The sequence below is a fragment of the Macadamia integrifolia genome, chromosome 13 (genome assembly GCF_013358625.1).
Source record: "Macadamia integrifolia cultivar HAES 741 chromosome 13, SCU_Mint_v3, whole genome shotgun sequence".
NCBI lineage: Eukaryota > Viridiplantae > Streptophyta > Magnoliopsida > Proteales > Proteaceae > Macadamia > Macadamia integrifolia.
This window is the reverse complement of record NC_056569.1, coordinates 1,269,220-1,288,914: the sequence shown is the minus strand read 5'-3', so window position 1 is coordinate 1,288,914 and position 19,695 is coordinate 1,269,220. Positions and strand designations below refer to the sequence as shown.

The 19,695-nt window shown below is 38.1% G+C and overlaps 2 protein-coding genes and 1 long non-coding RNA gene across 5 annotated transcripts; all 3 read right to left on the bottom strand.

The window, feature by feature from the left end:
- Positions 1-50: 50 nt before the first annotated feature.
- On the bottom strand, positions 51-6,195 carry LOC122059537 (ankyrin repeat-containing protein At5g02620-like). Its single transcript, XM_042622378.1, has 4 exons — positions 5,495-6,195; positions 4,661-4,714; positions 1,709-2,295; positions 51-952 (listed from the first exon to the last, which is right to left on the bottom strand). The coding sequence occupies exons 1-4, from the start codon at positions 6,108-6,110 to the stop codon at positions 155-157; spliced, it is 2,055 nt and encodes a 684-aa protein (XP_042478312.1). The 5' UTR covers positions 6,111-6,195; the 3' UTR covers positions 51-154.
- Positions 6,196-9,371: 3,176 nt separating this feature from the next.
- LOC122059540 lies at positions 9,372-13,133 on the bottom strand. 2 transcript variants are annotated; one of them, XR_006134076.1, is made up of 5 exons: positions 12,990-13,133; positions 11,895-11,998; positions 11,073-11,279; positions 10,759-10,858; positions 9,372-9,674 (listed from the first exon to the last, which is right to left on the bottom strand). It is a non-coding gene; the product is annotated as an uncharacterized LOC122059540 (long non-coding RNA). The 2 variants fall into 2 exon arrangements; XR_006134075.1 differs by lacking the exon at positions 11,895-11,998 and having other exon boundaries at positions 12,990-13,120.
- A 1,061-nt stretch (positions 13,134-14,194) lies between these two features.
- On the bottom strand, positions 14,195-19,516 carry LOC122059536 (ankyrin repeat-containing protein At5g02620-like). 2 transcript variants are annotated; one of them, XM_042622377.1, is made up of 5 exons: positions 18,722-18,855; positions 18,392-18,605; positions 17,710-17,763; positions 15,938-16,524; positions 14,195-15,130 (listed from the first exon to the last, which is right to left on the bottom strand). In XM_042622377.1, exons 2-5 carry the CDS (start codon positions 18,468-18,470, stop codon positions 14,300-14,302), a joined length of 1,551 nt encoding a protein of 516 aa, XP_042478311.1. In that variant the 5' UTR covers positions 18,471-18,605; positions 18,722-18,855; the 3' UTR covers positions 14,195-14,299. The 2 variants fall into 2 exon arrangements, with proteins under 2 accessions (XP_042478311.1, XP_042478310.1); XM_042622376.1 differs by having other exon boundaries at positions 18,392-19,516.
- Positions 19,517-19,695: the final 179 nt, after the last annotated feature.

The following is a 19,695-nucleotide window of genomic DNA, read 5'->3' as shown; positions in this document are numbered from 1 at the left end:
GTTGAGACAATTCTTAACTAGGGCTATATTAATATTTAAAAAAAATAATGAAAATAAAAAATAAAAAAGTTCATATATTACATAACAATTTTTACAAGCAGTAGTAAGATGTACAAATAGCATAACTTGAGTTCAGATTCCATTCCTAAAAACCTTACTTTGAATCTTCTGCAGGACTCTGTGAAGGATTCTTCTCCTCCACTGGCTTCTCCTTGTCCTTGTCCTTGTCCTTGTCCTTGTCCTTCTCCTCCTTCTTATTGCACTTTTGGCAAAGGAGGCAAATTGGAAAACAACAACAAAGAAAACACATAACACCCCAGCACTTATTACAGAATATAGGACTAATACAATACTTAAAAATGTTAGTTAATAGTTTTCCCCCTACAACAAGGAAAAATAAGCAGCCAAGAACAGTTGTGGAGATAGCAAGTGGTTTGTTGTTGGCTAGTACTAGATATGTACCACACACAAATGCTACTACCATTCCAGTGTTAGCAAGGACAATGAATTTAGCTGCTTTGTTGGTGGAAAGTTTCAGGTCGATAAACTTTCCAGTCGTCGTCGCATTGAAGTGGATAAATATAGCAGAAGTAGATAGTGCCATGGCCAGTGTATTTGATATTACAAATGCTTGGAAAGCTGCTTTTGTGTTTAAAGCTGCCATGCCCTGGTCTGGGCCATCACCATTGTAACCTCCAGGCATTGTGAAACTAGCTGCAAAGGAAACAGTGGCAATGAGGGTTGCCACCAACAATTGGATTTCACGTATTTGGCCTATGTCTTCTTTGTCTTTCTTTTTTGGATCTTGACCTTCACTATTAGGGTCTTGGATCTTTGGGCTCCCCTTCTCATCTTCTCCACCTTCTGGTTGGGTCTCATTATTCTTAGCAATCCTTGGTGCTTGACTAGAGACTCTACCTGTTTTACTCTTCAAATTGCCTACAAGGGATTTCTGCAAGTAATTTTGTTCACTATAAGGAGACTTTAATGTGCAAAAATTTTTCTTCGAAGATGAAAATAATGAAACTTTGAATTGGATATGGCCTTAGAGACACTACAATAGTATTAATATAGGATTAATTCCTACAACCAACCTCAACTACTAATGAATGAGGTTTAGTGGAGTTGATGGAAAGAGTGCAAATTGATCATTCGAGTCTGAAATTTGATATGTGACCAATCTAGGTTATTTCCTATATATCATAGAATTGAAATTGCTACATCACACTTTCTTATGATAAAATTAAGTAGTGGACTAGACGGCTAGAAAAGTTGCCGCGAATCTATGAAAATGTCATCTCTCCTAAAGGAACATGCAAATCTTCACCACTTTCTTAGGTCACTTTTGAGGTACTTCCCCATCTTATTTGTAATCCAAAACGAGAGTGCTTGTGAGGGACAAATGGACGGAAAAAGATCCTTTCTAACGCCAACATTTATCTCCCACCTATCTAATGGCTGGGATTACTTGGACATGCCCAATTTGTTCCAGCCATTGAATGGGTGGGAGGTAAATGGTTAGATGCCCAAGTCGTCATTGAGGAGCTAGATCCCACATGGACTCCACTGAGTCTCTCTCTCTCTCTCTCTCTCTCTCTCTCTCTCTCTCTAACATAGGTCTCTGAACTCACTAGCTATGGAAACATGTAGATCCATGCATATATCAATTTTCCCAGTGACTACTAGGAAGAAGTTGATAGAAGTTTACCTTTTCCAAGATGTCATCAATTCCCTTAGCTTTAAGGATGTCCAAAGCAGTCAAGTTGTCTTTGTTTAGGGCTCTTTTGTCTACTTCAGGACGATCCACAAGAAATCTCAATGCATCAAGGTTTGGAATTTTGGCAGCAAGATGTAAAGGCGTGTCTCCATTCTTGTCACACTTGTTCACCATAAACTTTGAAATGCTTGAAAGATTTGCATTCTTTGTAATCATATATTTGATGGTAGCATCACTTCCAGCTTTCACAGCAAAATGAAGGGTAGTCCGTCCTCTATTGTCAATCTGCTCAAAGCAATCTGGACAACATTGAATCAATGCATCCATTGATAAAGTATTGCCTCTAAGAGCTGCATAGTGAAGGGCTGTCATGCCATTTTTGTCTGAGTGATACACTACTGATGTATGATCACCAACAAGGGATGGATCTAGCAACATTTTAACCCTCTCATGAGAATCCTTGATCTTCTCATCAGAATTCAAGTTTGCAGCATAATGAAGTGGAGTCAGCTTGAATTCATCTTCTTCTTCGATGAGAGCTGGCTTGCTTTTCATTAATTTTGTTATGATTTCAAAAACTGCAAATGAAAGCATCAATTTGTTAGCATAAGTCTGTGGTTGCCAGAGTGTGGGAAGCTAGAGTTTAGCTAGCTAGATCAAGAGTCCATCTCTGTTTAGTAGGGGACTTTGGGTGTAAGTTTGGCCCTGATGGCCCGAACCCGCCCTAAGCCCTTACAGGGCATAGATTAAGATTTCTTAACCCTGAGAGCAGGTTAGGGTTGAAAAACGCTGAATGTGGGTCAAGGTTGGGCCGGACCTTGGTTGAGGCTTAGGACCAACCCAAACCGGCCCAACCTCTCCAACCGGCATTGATTCCTAAGACCAAGTTCTTGAACATTTATTATTGTGTTGCACTAAAAAAAATAAAAAATATAAATAAATAAATCTCACAACGGGTATCCAGGCCTTCAGCCTGACTATTCTCGCAGGTCCATACTGACCCCATAACCGCATGAACTGAGTCATACCGGGGTTGAATGAGAACTATTTAACTTTCATTAAAAGCAATGAAGAGCACTAAACACTACCGTGTGTTGCACTTCATAATTTTAATAATGTATTGATCATTTGACCTATTCCTGCTCCTTTTTATTTATTTATTTTTGAATGCACAAGGCACAAATGGCAAGATCATGATCAATCAGGGTTAGCCAACCCAGCCCAATCAGGTCAATTAGGGCCGGGTTGAGTTGGCATGAACCCGGCAGGGTTGGCCTAGGCACGAGCTCGACAGGGCTAGGCTGGGCCTAGGTTGAATTTTGGGGACCTAGTGTTGGGTTAGAATTTTAAGAAACCTGGCTTAACCTGGACTTGTTTCACCCCTACTACTATTTAGCTTGTTCTCCTCCTTCGAACCCTCTCTAGGTTTGTCAATTGGTTGGGTTTAATCGGGCTTTTCCACTTTAGGACCTCATGTCGTGATCATCTTGTTTAAGTAATGGGGCCTCATATGCTAGGCATGGTCCAATTTATCAAACAATCAATCGTGTATCTGTCCTCAATTGGGCTACCAAAAAATCAAACTAAACAAGCCCTAAACCAAAAATCAAACTAAAAAAGCCCTAAACAGGCTAATTAACCATTTGTCTCTAAACAGGTTTTAAACGTGTCCAGCTAAGTCAAGCTAGTAATCAATCGAGATTTTGTTGTGTTGCACCCTTGCACTGTGACCAATTTTAAACAAGCCGGGCCAAAAATTGACACTCACCACTTCTCCCCATCCTGTCCTCTCTGCCCTCTTCCCAGGCCCTTTGCGTCTCCCCTCACCCCTCACCCCTCACCCCTCACCCCTCACCCTACTTAACCCCTCTAGATCTCCTTGCCCTCCCTCGACCCCACTCCATACTCTTCACTTCTTTTCCTACTTCCACTATCAGCCACTCACTCCCTAAATGGCTAATCGTTGAATCATTCAGAAGCACAGTTTCAAGAAGAAGAGTCTCGAACGACCATTTTCTATGGACACCGTTTTTTTCATTCTTAATGATATAGTGGTTGGGACTTGGGATCGTATGGCTTTGTCTTTATCTTTATATTATTTATTATCAATTAAAAATGTTTACCAAAAAATAAATTATCAATTAAAAATTAATATTTTCTTGTACTCAAGTTATGACCACTGTTAGTTAAAACGGGAACGGCAAAAAAACAGAAACGTACGATACGAATTTTAAATAGATAAAAACGATGAACGGTACGGTAAAAAAAAAGGGAACGGAAAATGGACAAAAACGAACGGTACGAGTATTAAACGTGTGGTTTTCAAAAAAACGAAACCAAAAAAATGGTAGTATACTCATGCAATTTGAGAGATTATTACTTGTATACATGCATCTAATATTCCAAAAGCTCTAGGAGTCCCAAGATAAAATAGCCCAATGGGCTACAAGAAAATAAGATGTTGCTAACTTTAGTTTTTCCTTACTCAGTGAGCTATAAGAAGATGAGATTTTTTTCCTATAGATAGTATGGAAGTTAAAAACAAAAAACCAAGTACCATATTGTCTTCACTCTTCACTTTTACTAATAGTTTTTTTTTTTTTTAATTAATTAATTTTTTTTAATAAAATTCTTATTTTACCCTTAAAAAACGGATACGCGTTTAAAACGGCCGTTTAAAACGCGTTTAAAACGGATTCTTTTACCGTTTCTATTTTTTTCCGGATTGTATAATAACATACGAAAAAACGCATTTTAAACGACAAAAAAAACGAAAACGCGTTTAAAACGCGTTTTAACTAACAATGGTTATGACCACATGGCAAGACATCTAAAACTATATGTCTAAAGTTTACCGAACTGATGGTGGGACCTCTGTCTTTACTTATAGTATCTAATTATATCACACAAATGAGACTTTACCACATAGAAATGAGGGCATACCTGTTTTTCTTGTTACTCCTCCTTTCTGTGCTGATAGGAAATCTTTCTTTTCTCCTGATTCCAAGGGAAAGGTAAAATTAAAAAGTGTTAAATTTCCCTGAAAGCCTCCCAAAAAAAAAAACTCCTTGAGAGCCCTAGAATGTGTAATAAACCTTTTTTTTAAAACAAAAATAAAATAATGATACCAAAGAGGGCCCCATATACTGTTAATTTTCTTCACTTTCTATAATGAAAACCTTCCTTTCACACTTCTAATATCTGTCATTCAAACGGTCTATCTAATCCTTTTTGGAAAAGAGTTAACAATCTTATTGAGATAGTTTCACATCGATTGTGGATGACTCAATTATCATATATAAAAATCACAAAAAATCACCCGACTTCAAGTTAATTCGTTTTAAGATGGAAGCTTTAATATGATATCAGAATGGATATATTGGGCCTCCGTCGATAATGGGTTCATTGCTCGACCCACGAAAACATAGTCATAAGAGACTTGTACGTAAGGGGGAGTAGTGAGATAGTCCCACATATAGATGACTCAACTATCATGTATAAAAATCACAAGAAACCACCCCACTTCAAGCCAATTGGTTTTAAGATGAAAACATTAACAAATCTCAAAAACATTGGGGAAGTTAATTTCATTAAAAAAAATGAAAGAAAATAAAAAGAGACATTGGCTGCAACCTAGATTTGAAAATACCCGCTTTGTGTATTTATAAGCACACACAAAAAGGAAAGAAGACATTGGAGAATGTAATTTCATTAGAAAAAAATGAAAGAAAAGAAAAAGAGACATTGGAGAAGTCCAGGGAATTCAGAAATGGATACCATCTTCCCTTAAAAGAACTGCTGCGTGCAAAGCCGTCATCTTGGCAGGGCCACCATATTCTGAGCAGCAAGAATTCATGAGCACATTCAAGAAGTCGAGCAGTCCTTCCCTGGCAGCTATGAAAACTGGGCTTTCATGACTAGCTTCATTGATGAAATTGGACAATTCTGGTTCATTTTTTATCAAAATCTTCACTACCTCAAGGTACTCTTTCTGATAAGTCCAATCAAAAAGGTGACGATTTTTAAGGGCTTCATGCAAAGCCGTATCTTTCTTTAAATTCACCATTTTCAGTAACGATCCAATCTCAATATCATCAGAGTACTTACTGATGAGTACTTCTACTATGTCATATCGTCCTCCCCTTGCGGCGATGTGTAGCAGAGTGTCGCCATCTGAGTTTGCTCGACCGATAAGGGATGATGGGCATAAATTGCATATCGCCTCGATATTTGCTTTGGTTTCATATGGTGCAGAACGTGCTGATCCTATTTGTACTGCAACATGAAGGATTGTGTTCTCTAGACTCGTTACTTGCAGTCGATCTGATGATTCAAATCTCCTTATGGCCCCAATATCACCTTCAACTACGGCATTATACAATTCTCTCTTCATTCTCTCTCTCTCTCTCTCTCTCTCTCTCTCTAGATCTTCTCTATGTTTCACATACAGGCTGCGACAATTTTATCACCTGCTATGAGAGGGATTTTTCTGTTCGTTCTTTTGGTTAGGTAAGATCTGTTATGATACGGATAAGGGAGCTGTGTGGTGTGAAAAAAGCAGGTTCCTGTCATAGCTGGACCAGACATTGATGAGCGCAGTTTATGGTGCAAAAAGAGTAAGCTCAAAGTGGCCAATCCAGGTTTACCAGTTGCATCAGGTGTGGGGGTCTTTACTGTTCCTAGTCTTGACTTTGTTGTCTATGGAGAGTTATTGTGGCTCTAAAGTCTAATCTAATTAACACAAGATAAGACACTCATTCATAACAGAGTCCACACCTAACCGTTTGGACAAAATTACCACATTGTGACTCATGTGACTGAAGAGAACTACCAAATCATCTCCCCCACCAAGCGGGAAGGAGAGTTAATAAGAGTCCGGGACTCCGGATCAGCTGGAGTTACCCTCCCCACCATCATCCAAGTAGTATTTTTACATTTACTGATTGACCTATTGTCCGCTATACCGCGAGTAATAAAATACTAAGTGGGAAGGTCACCACGTGAGGAGAGGATCCATACCGATCATTTCAGAAGCGAATGGCTTTGTAGACGAATGATGCCTAAAGGTAAGGGTGTTAAGCAGTACGGTTTAGTTTTGAAAATCATTCATTAAATGGTTTTAGTTTCACGATTTGCAAACGACTTTGGTTTTGATTTTACTGTTTTAAAGGGATTTGATCACGATTTTGTTCTTCTTGGGAGAAGGATAGGTATGTTGTCGATATCAAGTATGCTAGCAGATAGCACCAGTAGGATCACATAACAGAGTATCATTCAGGAAAGATATGGGGATCATTTTAAAAAAAGGAAAGAGAGAGAGAGAGATAGACACAATGGGTGCTAGCATATTTGATATCGGCTGCATACCCAACCTTTTCCCTTATTCTTAATAGTTCGGTTCAATTTTAAACAGGTAACAATATATTCAGTTAAACAGTTTTTAAACATTTAAAACCATAGGTTTAACGATTCAAAATCAAATCAAACCAATTTAATAAATCATCTGTTTTTAAATCAAAGCCAAACCATTTATTTTAAGGTTCATCAGTTCCAATCTAAACAGTTCAGATTATTTTCAATAAATTGTTTCAATTTGGTTTTGACACCCTTAAACAGGCCACCATAAGACCAATTGAAAGCCCATATCAACTCCCCATATGTCCCCATATGTGAAGGCTTCGAGAATGACAATGTTCTACTGCTTTCATAAATACCTCTCTATGCTGTCATTAAGATTTAAGAGTGTTCAAAAGAACATTCCTAAAATAAAAAAGGACCATGAATTATAGCAAAAGCATATGGAAAGAGTTAAGGATGTGAATTTGTAATCGAAATCGTTTACCAAAATCGAACCGATCTGTTTACATCGAAACCGTAATCGTTTAGTAAATGGTGCGATTATGGTTTCAAGTTTCAGGCCCATTAGCTAAACGGTTTGGGTCGGTTTAAATCGAACTATTTAAAACTGTTTAAACCGATCCGATTAATCCGTATAAAAATAAAATAAAGAAGGGACAGTAATCCATATAACAATTAACAATTAAATTAAATGCTCATCCTGCTTTGGTATGATTTATTGCAATTCAATTCAAGTGTAGGCTTTAAATCATGAACTTGTAACTCATATATGTTACTATATTATTATGTTATCATAGATGGGGTGTTTTGGCTAAACCACCTGTCATTTTAATATTTTATGTTGTAGAAGGCTAGATTTGGATGTTGTATGATATTAGTTCTAAACGTTTGAGAATGGCAAAGAAATAGCACTAGATTATCAAATTAAGACACCATCGTTAATATAAAATCTCTTATTTGTGATTGCCAATTATTTTTTGATAAGCTTATGATCTTCAATTTAGGGATGGTTGCAAGTTATAACAAACCGATTGTGAACCGTTTTACAAATCGTATGGAATAAACTGAAACTGTTTAAAACCGTGAAACCGACACCATTTAGAAACCGTGGAAACCAAAACCGTTTACTAAACGGTCACGGTTTCAGAAAGTGGAACCGTTTAGTAAATGGTGTGATTATGGTTTTAGTCAAATAAATGTGAACCAAATCGATCCGTACCATTTAAATCAAAACCGAATCGATTAACACCCTTAGAAAGAATATAATTCTTTAAATACACGGAGCTGATCCAGAAGGACCAGACTCCCCATCTTAATTTTATTTTATTTTTTCCTCTTTTTATATGGGGTAGAAACTGGACTTGCCATCTCAGAATTAGTACAATTGCATCTCTTTTAAGACATCTGATAAAATTGGAACGACACAGAACGAGTGTAACCGCAGCAGGCATCATCTTTCCAGATCACAATTCCTGGGTAACTGAGTAACATGTTGCAGGTTTACAACAAGAAAAAAAAAAAAACAAAGTAGCATGTTGCAGGTTCATCCAAAAAAACAAATAGGTACAAGGTTGCAGTTATATATAATTACCTGCCAAGGGAATCATCACAATCCCAAGAATTGAGATCAGGAGAGCATTCCTTGAAGCCTTGCACTCTTTCAAATGTTACAGATTTAGAAATAGGACGTTATTATGGCAGGCTGAGGTGGAAGGGCTTATGATTGGTCTTTTGCACGCTCAAGAATTGAGAATAAATTGCTTGTGGGTGGAGACAGACTCTAGTGCGGTTGCGATATGCTTTCAACAAAAGAGGATCTCCTGGTTTGCTCTTCGGAGATGGATCTTCCTTGAACCTTACTTGGAGGCATTTTATAGAAGATTTCACATAACTTTAGAGAGGAAAATTCGGTCGCTGACTTTCTTGCTCGTGATGCAGCAAAAACTGGGATTTCAGGCTATAATATTATATTTCCTAATCATGTGTTGGAGCTGATTAGGAGGGATGTTGAAGGAAGACCAAACTTTAGATTTTGATTTGCGCTGCCCCTCCGCTGCTGACGGCAATACCAAAGGTGGGGGTAGGGTTGTGACTTTTTTTTTTTTTTTTTTTTATGGTTCTTGACGTTGTTTCACTATTTTTTATTTTAATAATATTACCCACTTCTAGCGAAAAAAAAGAAGGCAGAATCCAACTGATTCTCATGTGTAAGGTTCGGGAGAGAGCTCAATCGACAGATTTAAACAGTTAGCAGTGTCCAGACTAAACTATTCAGTGTGTGTGTGGAAGCAAAGCATTGTCCAAAGTAACTCAACATAATACCGATCATAGTTTTTTACAAAAACTAGTACCATACTTTTCTTTTTTGGGTGAATGCCACACAATCCAGGGAAGAACAGAAAATGGTTATGGCATAGAGGAAACGAAATCAGATCAACAAAACAGTTGAGGGAAAAAGAAAGAGAAACCTCTCAAGCATGAATCAACCATCCGCATCAACAAATATCATTTGGACTAATATCCCAAGATGAAAACGCACTTCCAAAAACAGGTAACATCAGTATCACCTCCTAGGACTCCTTGAATAAAGGTGAGTGACCTACAACAAATAACAAACAGTTTTTCCTGAGATATCTGCATTTAATTGTATAGCAAGAGGAAAATGAACAAAGAAAAGCAAGCTGCAGATCAAAGAGCAAATTTACATGTATTTTTTTTCAAGCTATTGAATTCTAAGAGATATATCTATCACATACACACACCCCCCCAAAAATAACTTTCAGCTACGCAAAATGCAGCATCACAAATATTCAAGTATTTGATTTCTTCAATCGCCAACAAATTTGGCAAGACATAGTGCATACTGTTTATGAAAACATATCTTCTTGTTGGAGAATTCCAAGGGATGGAGAATTGAAATTTAAGGCAGAAAAATAAATCGAAAAGCTGAAAAATTCTCATATCATTAAATATGACTTTTCTTTTCATGATTTAAATGATGTTTATGTAGGGGAAGTTAAACAAAACAGATAAAAGAATGGCAAAGATTTCCTCTCAATGATCCAAATATAGAGACAAATCAGATGAGATCCATATTTTGTGAAAAGATAAGAGTCCAATTTCCTTACCCACATGTCAAGTTTCAACCCAAACAGATGTCACTAAGTGGCAAAGTAAAGCTTTGAAAGTCTAGGGACTATGAGGTGCATGGGCACACACTGATGGCTGAAAATACATGGATGGTTTTGCCCATACAAAAGAGGGTATTTGAAATTTGACAATTGGCTGATCCAAACCTAAGACCTATCTACCAACTATTAGAATCACCACATCATCATGTTACATAACTCAAATAATGGACCATTGAGATATGCTTATCTCCACAGGCAGAATAAACAAAATTATCCCACAAAATAAACAGGGCAATCTAACAAAAATATCAAGCGGAACATAAATTCTTTCAAAGATTAGAGCACCAAAAGTTGTATCTATTATTTTTTTATTCTTTTGAATGAATAAAATATATATAAAACAGGAAAAGGAGGGGAGGGGGGATATACAAAGCCTGGACAGCCCAATGGGAGGGGGGAAGAGGGGAGAATAATGTGCAGTAAACTTTAGGAAGCAACAATGAACCCATTTCTTGAAAAGTTTACAACAGATCTAAGGGGAAAGTACCCAACCTGAAAGAAACAACAAAATGGATAACCTTCCAAATCATGCCGAGGGATTTGAACTTGGAGGACCGTCTGCTTAAGGAGAAGGGCGAGAATAATGTTGTATCTGGATATTGATTGAAAATGGATTAATGACAGTTGACAAAAAGTCCAGATAAGAGCAACAGAAATAGAGAGTAAATGTAAACGCTAAAGGTGAGAACATCTGCCGACACAAAGTTCATCAATCACATGCCAAAAGTTAAAAAATGTCAGTCACCTAAGGAAACATCTGAAGGATATGCATTAAATAATTACAAAGCTCACGAAAATTAACAAACCTCCTCCTCTGCTTCTTCTTTTGGAAGGTCCATTGCTGAAAGATGGTCTGGGTAAGGAGCTCAGCACCATTCATTTCAGATATTGCAGCCTGTGCTTCTTCAAAATTCTCGTATTCAATCAAGGAAAGAAAATTACTTCTATAACCTTTCCTTCTATAAGCCTCTAACAGATCTCCTAGAAACCACCTGGGTCTAATGACATTAACCCTGAAATCAAAGGGGAAAAAAAAAAAACCCTACAAAAATTACTTCTTTCCAACACATCTTTAAATCACTATTGCCACAATCTATTCAATTCAAGGATCCAAAAATCCTTCCAAAGTCCCATCAAATCCCATTATTATTTAAGAAGATAATGTCCCTTGAATATTTCCCCAGCACTTTCTAAAATGGAATCTTAGATATGTTAGATAAGAAAAACTGAAGCCCATAGAAAAATGGATGAGGAACTAGCACTGTTGCCATTACTAGGAGAATTAATCAATATCTGGGATTATGCATGCCTATAAAGTGATCAACTTTCCTCCACACATAACCTAAAGTTAATGAAGAAGTCACAAGTATTTCAGAATTTAACAGCATGACTTATGTTGAAGAACTGATGCCTGATAAAAAAAAATAATGTCTTTACCCATCAACCTTCAGTTTCAACTTTTTCCATTTTTTTTCCATTAAACATTGTTCTCAATCAACTAATGAGAAATTACATAAGCAGGGCCTCTCGGGTCTGGGAAACTTAGATCCTAATAACTTGCCACATGCTTCACGTTCAAAGTCTTCAAGACCTACAGCTTTATCAGTGACATTCTTGAGATTGCTTACACAAAAAATATCTCCTCGAATCATCTGAGAAATTTTCAAGACTCTTCAAGGATCTTCCTCCTCCCCACGCTCACCATTCATTTAAACAAAACAGAACACCTAATCTGCATCAAGGGGAACTGAAGTCTTATGCCCGATAATTTGGAAGGGAAAGAAATAGAAGGCTATTCGATAACAATAAAGAGAAGATCAGAACGTAAAATCTATAGTTGAAGTCAGGAGTACTCAGCTCAAATTGAGATGGGTTCATGGGATTCAAGCTTGCCTCACTTGCTTGACCTAGAGAATGGAAGTTATGGACAGCTAAGGAGCAAGACTTAATATACATTCTACATAAGCGTGAGTATTCTCAGCCAGAATTGAGGCTTTTTTTTTTTTTTTTTTTTTTTTTGTTCTTAAAGAGTTCTTAATGACAGCATAGGTAGTTCAGCTTAGGAGGCATGAAATAATACCAAAAATTCAAAACCAAAACCCAAACCACTCACTGTCGCTGGTTGCCTTGTTTTACTTGAAATTCCCTCAATGAAGAAAATCATGGATTTTCTTTATAGAGGAAATTGGATATGTTATACAATGAATGAGGGTACTTTTGGACTCCCCACGCTCATTGATATGAACTTCAGAGGCAGAGGGCGGAAGGAACTACTCATGGTATACGGTCGGGGCTAGAGACAGAAGGAGCTCATGGTGGGATACCAAACTGTCCCCTAAATCCTTGGTCCTAACAAAGGAATCATGTTATTGCAGAGGAAGGTATCAATGGGGAGCAGAAAAATAAGATAAAATCTTATAGGAACAGAGCCTAGAAAGCACTTTTTGACACTTTTATTACTCTATGCCTCTATGGGTTCCACTGCACGGTTGGTGCCATTGCTAAGTCTTTGAACGTCTAACTTTCTATTCTGATTTTCTATTATTGATTCCAAGGTGTTTCTTGTAGTATTTAGAAAAAAACAGGCGACGAGAAAGATGGGAATAAAGAGCAGGCCGGAAGGTTCGATTGCTCCTTTAATTGCGTACAACATAAATAAATAAAAAAAAAAACTGAAATTCTGCCTTTGCAGCAGTAAGTTCAGAACAAGTGATGGTAAATACCTGATTTCTATCTTCTATCTTTTGTTTCCATGGATTGCTTGGATCCAATTTGTGTGAACTGAAATTGTGTATTCTGAACCTGAGAAGTTAAAAAAATTAACGAGAGGGAGACGGATCGTCTAGAAAGAGAGCAATTGATGGAGAGAGAAAAAAAAAAAGCTGCAGAGAGAGAAACCAACTGTCATTATCTTACTCTCCTTGATTATTTGAAAGGAAAGAAGTTGGAAAGGTCACATACCAAGTGAGGTGGTCACTCACCCATGTTGTGACCATCACATCAGGTTAAAGATAAGAATGACTGTGATCTCTCCCACCCTAAAAACTAGGAACCGATTACAATATAGAAAATTAATTGATGGTTTATATTAATTCTTATTAAATGGACGGTTTATATTAAAAGAAAGTGAAAATAAGATTGCAATATGTACGTGCTACTACCACTCGGCCCAAAAAAAATGATAAACAATTCTTTTCACTTTCAAATTATTTTGAAGTCCTTATCTCTTCATCTTTCTCCTTCTTTTTTTTTTTTTTTTTTTTTTTTTTTTTTTCACTCATTGAATTAAAACAATTGTTGAATACGAAGTTACACTAGGGTTTTAGGTTATGTGATAGAGCTAGCCTCTAAGGAGGGGTGTCTCAAGTTCTTGTCGTCCTTTACTCATACGTGTACTCAATCCAATGTGATTATTGTTTTTTTGTTGTTTTTTTGCTTTTTTTTTTGGTGGATCTTCCATTGCTGTGACCCAAGCCAACTTCGCTTGCATTTATAGTAGTGCGTGAAAGTTGAAAAGGTCGATTTGGTGTTATGTGGGTCTAGGGAAATTTCAAAAAGAGTAATTAGGGGTACTCCTGGTTGTGGATCGGTGTCCTAAGGCCGAGCTCCCATACACAAGTAAGTTCCTAGACCAAGAGCTAGGTGGGTGTGTTACTCAACCACACAGCTGATCGAAATGTAAGTAGGCAAGGGTTCTTCCACGTAGCTACAAGACCATGTTAGAAATTCCATAGATCTCAAGAGTTGGAAGGAGTTTTTACTCTTATTATCACTGCTTCTTAAGTTAAGTAATTGGAGAAGGACTCTGATGGTATAGCATTTTCCCTTACCTGTTGTCATAGTAGGCGGAACTTGGTGTCACTTCTTCCCTTTGAGCTTCACCTTCTTTTGTGCTCTGTTTTTGACTTCACAATTTATAAGTTTCATTAATAAATAAAAAAAAAAAAACCATATATTACATAACAACTTTTACAAGCAATAGTAAGAAGATGTACAAATAGCATAACTTAAGTGCAGATTCCATTCTTAAACCTTACATTGAATCTTCTGCAGGACTCTGTGAAGGATTCTTCTCCTCCACTGGCTTCTCCTTGTCCTTGTCCTTCTCCTTTGACTTCTTATTATTACACTTTTGGCAAAGGTGGCAAATTGGAAAACAACAAACAAAATACATTACACCCCAGTACTTATTACAGAGTATAGGACCAATAATATTACTGAGTATAGGACTAATAATATTACAGAGTATAGGATTAATACAATACTTAAAAATGCTAGTTAATAGTTTTCCCCCTACAACAAGGAAAAATAAGCAGCCAAGAACAGTTGTGGAGATGGCTAGTGGTTTGTTGTTGGCTAGAACTAGATATGTACCACACACAAATGCTACTACCATTCCAGTGTTAGCAAGGACAATGAATTTAGCTGCTTTGTTGGTGGAAATTTTCAGGTCGATGAACTTTCCGGTCGTCGTCGCACTGAAGTGGATAAATATAGCAGAACTCGATAGTGCCATGGCCAGTGTATTTGATATTACAAAAGCTTGGAAAGCTGCTTTTTTGTTTAAAGCTGCCATGCCCTGGTCTGGGCCATCACCATTGTAACCTCCAGGCATTGTGAAACTAGCTGCAAAGGAAACAGTGGCAATGAGGGTTGCCACCACCAGTTGGATTTCACGTATTTGGCCTATGTCTTCTCTGTCTTTCTTTTTTGGATCTTGCCCTTCTCTATTAGGGTCTTGGATCTTTGGGCTCCTCTGCTCATCTTCTCCACCTTCTTGTTGGGTCTCATTATTCTTAGCAATCTTTGGTGCTTGACTAGAGACTCTACCTGTTTTACTCTTCAAATTGCCTATAAGGGATTTCTGCAAGTAATTTTGTTCACTATAAGAAGACTTTCTTGTGCAATTTTTTTTCCTTGATGATGAAAATAATGAAGCTTTCAATTGGATATGGCCTTAAGAGACACAACAATAGAATTAATACAGGATTAATTCCTATGACCATCCTCAATTATAATAGATGACGTTTAGTAGAGTTGATACAAATAGTGGAAACCCATTTCCTTCTAGTCTGAAATTTGACATGTGGCAAATTTAGATCATTTCCTATATATCATACAGTCAAAATTGCCACATCGCACTTTCATATGACAAAACTAAGTAGTGGCTAGGTGGCCAGAAAAATTGCCAACATGAATCTATGAAAATGTCACCTCTCCTATAGAAATGTGGAAAATCTAGATCATTTCCAATAATTTGCCATATTATTTGGAGCCCGAAACGAGAATTTTATCATACGCCCCTTTGAGGGACATATCGACGGAAAAAGATCCTCTCTAACGCCAATCATTTACCTCACACCCATCCAACGGCTGGGATGACTTGAACACGCATTCCCAGGTGTTGGCAGGTGTTGGGATGTGAGTCCAAGTCATCCCACATTGACTCCTCTCTCTCTCTCTCTCTCTCTCTCTCTCTCTCTCTCTCAATAACATAGGTCTCTAAACTTACTAGCTATGGAAGGATGTAGATCCTTGCAACCCATGGGAATGCCTGTCCAACTCCTCTCAGCCATTGGATGCGTTGTTGGAATATCATTGGTGTTGGAGGGGATCTTTATCCTATATCAATTTACCCAGTACTATTAGGAAGAAGTAGATAGAAGGTTACCTTTTCCAAGATGTCATCGATTCCCTTAGCTTTAAATATGTCCAAAGCAGTCAAGTTGTCTTTGTTTAGGGCTCTTTTGTCCACTTGAGGGAGATCCACAAGAAATCTCATTGCATCAAGATTTGGAATTTTGGCAGCAAGATGTAAAGGTGTGTCTCCATTCTTGTCACACTTGTTCACCATAAACTTTGAAATGCTGGAAAGATTTGCATTCTTTGTAATCATATATTTGATGGTAGCATCACTTCCAGCTTTCACAGCAAAATGAAGGGTAGTCCATCCTCTATTGTCAACCTGCTCAAAGCAATCTGGACAACATTGAATCAATGCATCCATTGATAAAGTATTGCCTCTAAGAGCTGCATAGTGAAGGGCTGTCATGCCATTTTTGTCTGAGTGATACACTACTGATGTATGATCACCAACAAGGGATGGATCTAGCAACATTTTAACCCTCTCATGAGAATCCTTGATCTTCCCATCAGAATTCAAGTTTGCAGCATAATGAAGTGGAGTCAGCTTGAATTCATCTTCTTCTTCAATGAGATCTGGCTTGCTTTTCATTAATTTTGTTATGATATCTAAAACTGCAAATGAAAGCAACAATTTGTTATTGGCGAAATTTCATGTCTTCCTCTCAAGCAAAAATGTTGTGCAACTCCAAGTTTTGAGATTTTTTGGGAATTAGGCGTTTGCCAGATCAAGAGTCCATCTCTGTTTAGCTTGTTTCCTCCCCCGACCCCTCTCTAAGGGTGTCAGTCACTCGGGTCTAATCGGGTTTGTCCACTTTAGGATCTCGCACTGTGATTGGCCCGTTTAAGTAATCGAGCCTCATATGCTAGGTACAGTCTAATTTATCATACAATCGGTCGGTTGTCGGTCCTTAATCAAGCTACCAAAAAAATAAAGTTAAATGGACTCTAAAGTCGGGCTAGTAATCGATTGATCCCGATCGACCTTCATCGAGTTACACCCTTGCACCGTGAATGAATGATTATAAATGAGCCGAGCTTGAGACTGACATATTTATTAATCAAGCCGAACCAAAAATTGACATCCCTACCTCTACCCACCCTGACCTCTTTATCGTCTTCCCATCCACCCCTTTTGCATCTCCCCTTCCCATCCTCCTCCCAGCATCCACCCCCCCTCTAGATCTCCTCGGCTTCATGCCCTCCCTAGACCCCACTCCATACTCTCACTTCATTTCTCATTTCCACCACCAGCCATTCACTTCCTAAATGTCTAGTCATTGAAATCATTCAACATCACAGATTCAAGAAGAAGAAGAGTCTCGAATGACCATTTTCTATGGACGCTGTTTTTCGTTCTTAATGGTATATTATATTGAATAAATTTAACCCAAGGGGTAGTACAGTTGGTGAACGACGAACTTGGTACTACTGTAAACTCGGACATTCTAAGTTCTGACTCCCTCTAGGCATACCTTGAGCCACTCACAAGGGGTGTGTAGTGTTTTTCACTACTTTCAGTGAAAGTTGAATAATTCTCATTCAACCCCGGTATGACCCGGTTCATATGATTGTGAGGTCAATATGGACCCGCGGGACTATACCCATCCGTAGCAAAAAAATATATATATATATATTGAATAGATTTTGATACCCTTAATTAAACTCAAGTTAAGGCCACATGGCAAGACATCCACAAATATGTCTAAAGTATAAAGCACTGATAGTGGGACCTCTTTACTTATAGGATCTAATCATACCACACAATTGAGACATTACCAGATAGAGATGAGGTCATACCTGTTTTTCTTGTTATTCCTCTTTTCTTTGCTGATAGGAAGCCATCCTTTTCTCCTGAATCCAAGGGAAAGGAAAAATTAATAGAGCTCAATTTCCTCGAAAACCCTAGAATATGCATTTAGGTGGCCACCCATAGATACTTAATAACTTTATGTAATGCCTACATAGAAAATCTTCCTTTCCCACTTCTAATATCTGCCATTCAAACAGTCTAACCCTTTTTGGAAAACAGTCAACAATCCATACTCAGGCCGTCAGGCAAGTCCGGATCAACTCTCCACACGAGAGAAGGTGCTCTCTTCTTATGGGAATCCCACTAACAAGTGGTATTAAGATTCCAAGTCAGAACATTTAATATATCATTGACTCATGATCTAATAGTTAGAACGGTGGACACTTATTTTGGGAGAACCCAGACTATCAACTGAGAGGACAATGCATCTACAAGCCCACACACATTCAAACAAACAAGAAAAAAAAAACAAAACCCAGTGCACAAGGCTCCCGTTACTACAGGGTCTAGGGGTTAGCTACTTTCAAGGTGTGAATGTGACTAACATGTTGCAATAATGCAAGAGATCACATAATGCAACTTAATCATTGTCCCACAGACTCATCCACTGTCAAGTACCAAAAAACCAAAAAGAGGACATTAAAGAAAAAGGTATTCAGAAATGGTTACCATCTTCCCTTAAAAGAACTGCTGCGTGCAAAGCTGTCATTTTGGCAGGACCACCATATTCTGAGCAGCAAGAATTCATGAGCACATGCAAGAAGTCGAGCAGTCCTTCCCTGGCAGCTATGAAAACTGGGCTTTCATGACTAGCTACATTGATGAAATTGGACAATTCTGGTTCTTTTTTTATCAAAATCTTCACTACCTCAAGGTACTCCTTCTGATAAGTCCAATCAAAAAGGTGACGATTTTTAAGGGCTTCATGCAAAGACGTATCTTTCTTTAAATTCACCATTTTCAGTAACGATCCAATCTCAATATCATGAGAGTACTTACTGATGAGTACTTCTACTATGTCATATCGTCCTCCCCTTGCGGCGATGTGTAGCAGAGTATCGCCATCTGAGTTTGCTCGACCGATAAGGGATGATGATGGGCATAAATCGCATATCGCTTCGATCTTTGCTTTGGTTTCATATGGTGCAGAACGAGCTGATGCTATTTGTACTGCAACATGAAGGCTTGTGTTCTCTAGACGCGTTACTTGCAGTCGTTCTGATGATTCAAATCTCCCTATGGCCTCAATATCACCTCTAACTACGGCATTATACAATTCTCTCTCCATTCTCTCTCTCTCTCTCTCTCATTTGTGTGGTAAGGCTGCTCCAATTTATAAGGTGTCAAGCGACTCAAGCCTGATACAGAATTGGACGGAACTGAAAAAAAAAAACCCTCTATCATATAATGTAAATTTTCATCCTGAATGACGGGTCTGATAACAGAAGGTGTTCACATGAGGAATGGGTTTGTCCCACTCGATGTGGGACTATTAAGACTAATACTCTCCTCACCTATAGGTTTGGTCAGGTTTGGCCACCAGTTTACCATGAGCATCACGTGTATTCTTGCCTTTGAACTAAAACTAACTCTCTCTCTCTCTAGATCTGGTAAGGCTGCACCTGCTGCCGAATTTAAAGCTTACTCTTCTCTCTATTTCACATACAGGCTGCGACAATTTTATCACCTGCTATGAGATGGATTTTTTTTTTGGTAAGATATGCTTTGATATAGATAAGGGAGCTGTGAGGTGTGAAAAAGCAGGTTCCTGTCATAGCCGGAGCAGACATTGATAACTGCAAGTAGCTCAAAGTGGCCAATCCCGGTTTACCAGGTGCATCAGGTCTAGGGGTTTTTTACTGTTCCTAGTCTTAACTTTGTTGTCAATTGGATTGGACTTTGATTGCTCTAAAGTCCAATCTAATTGACACAAGACAAGACACTCATCCATAACAGAGTCCACACCTGACCGT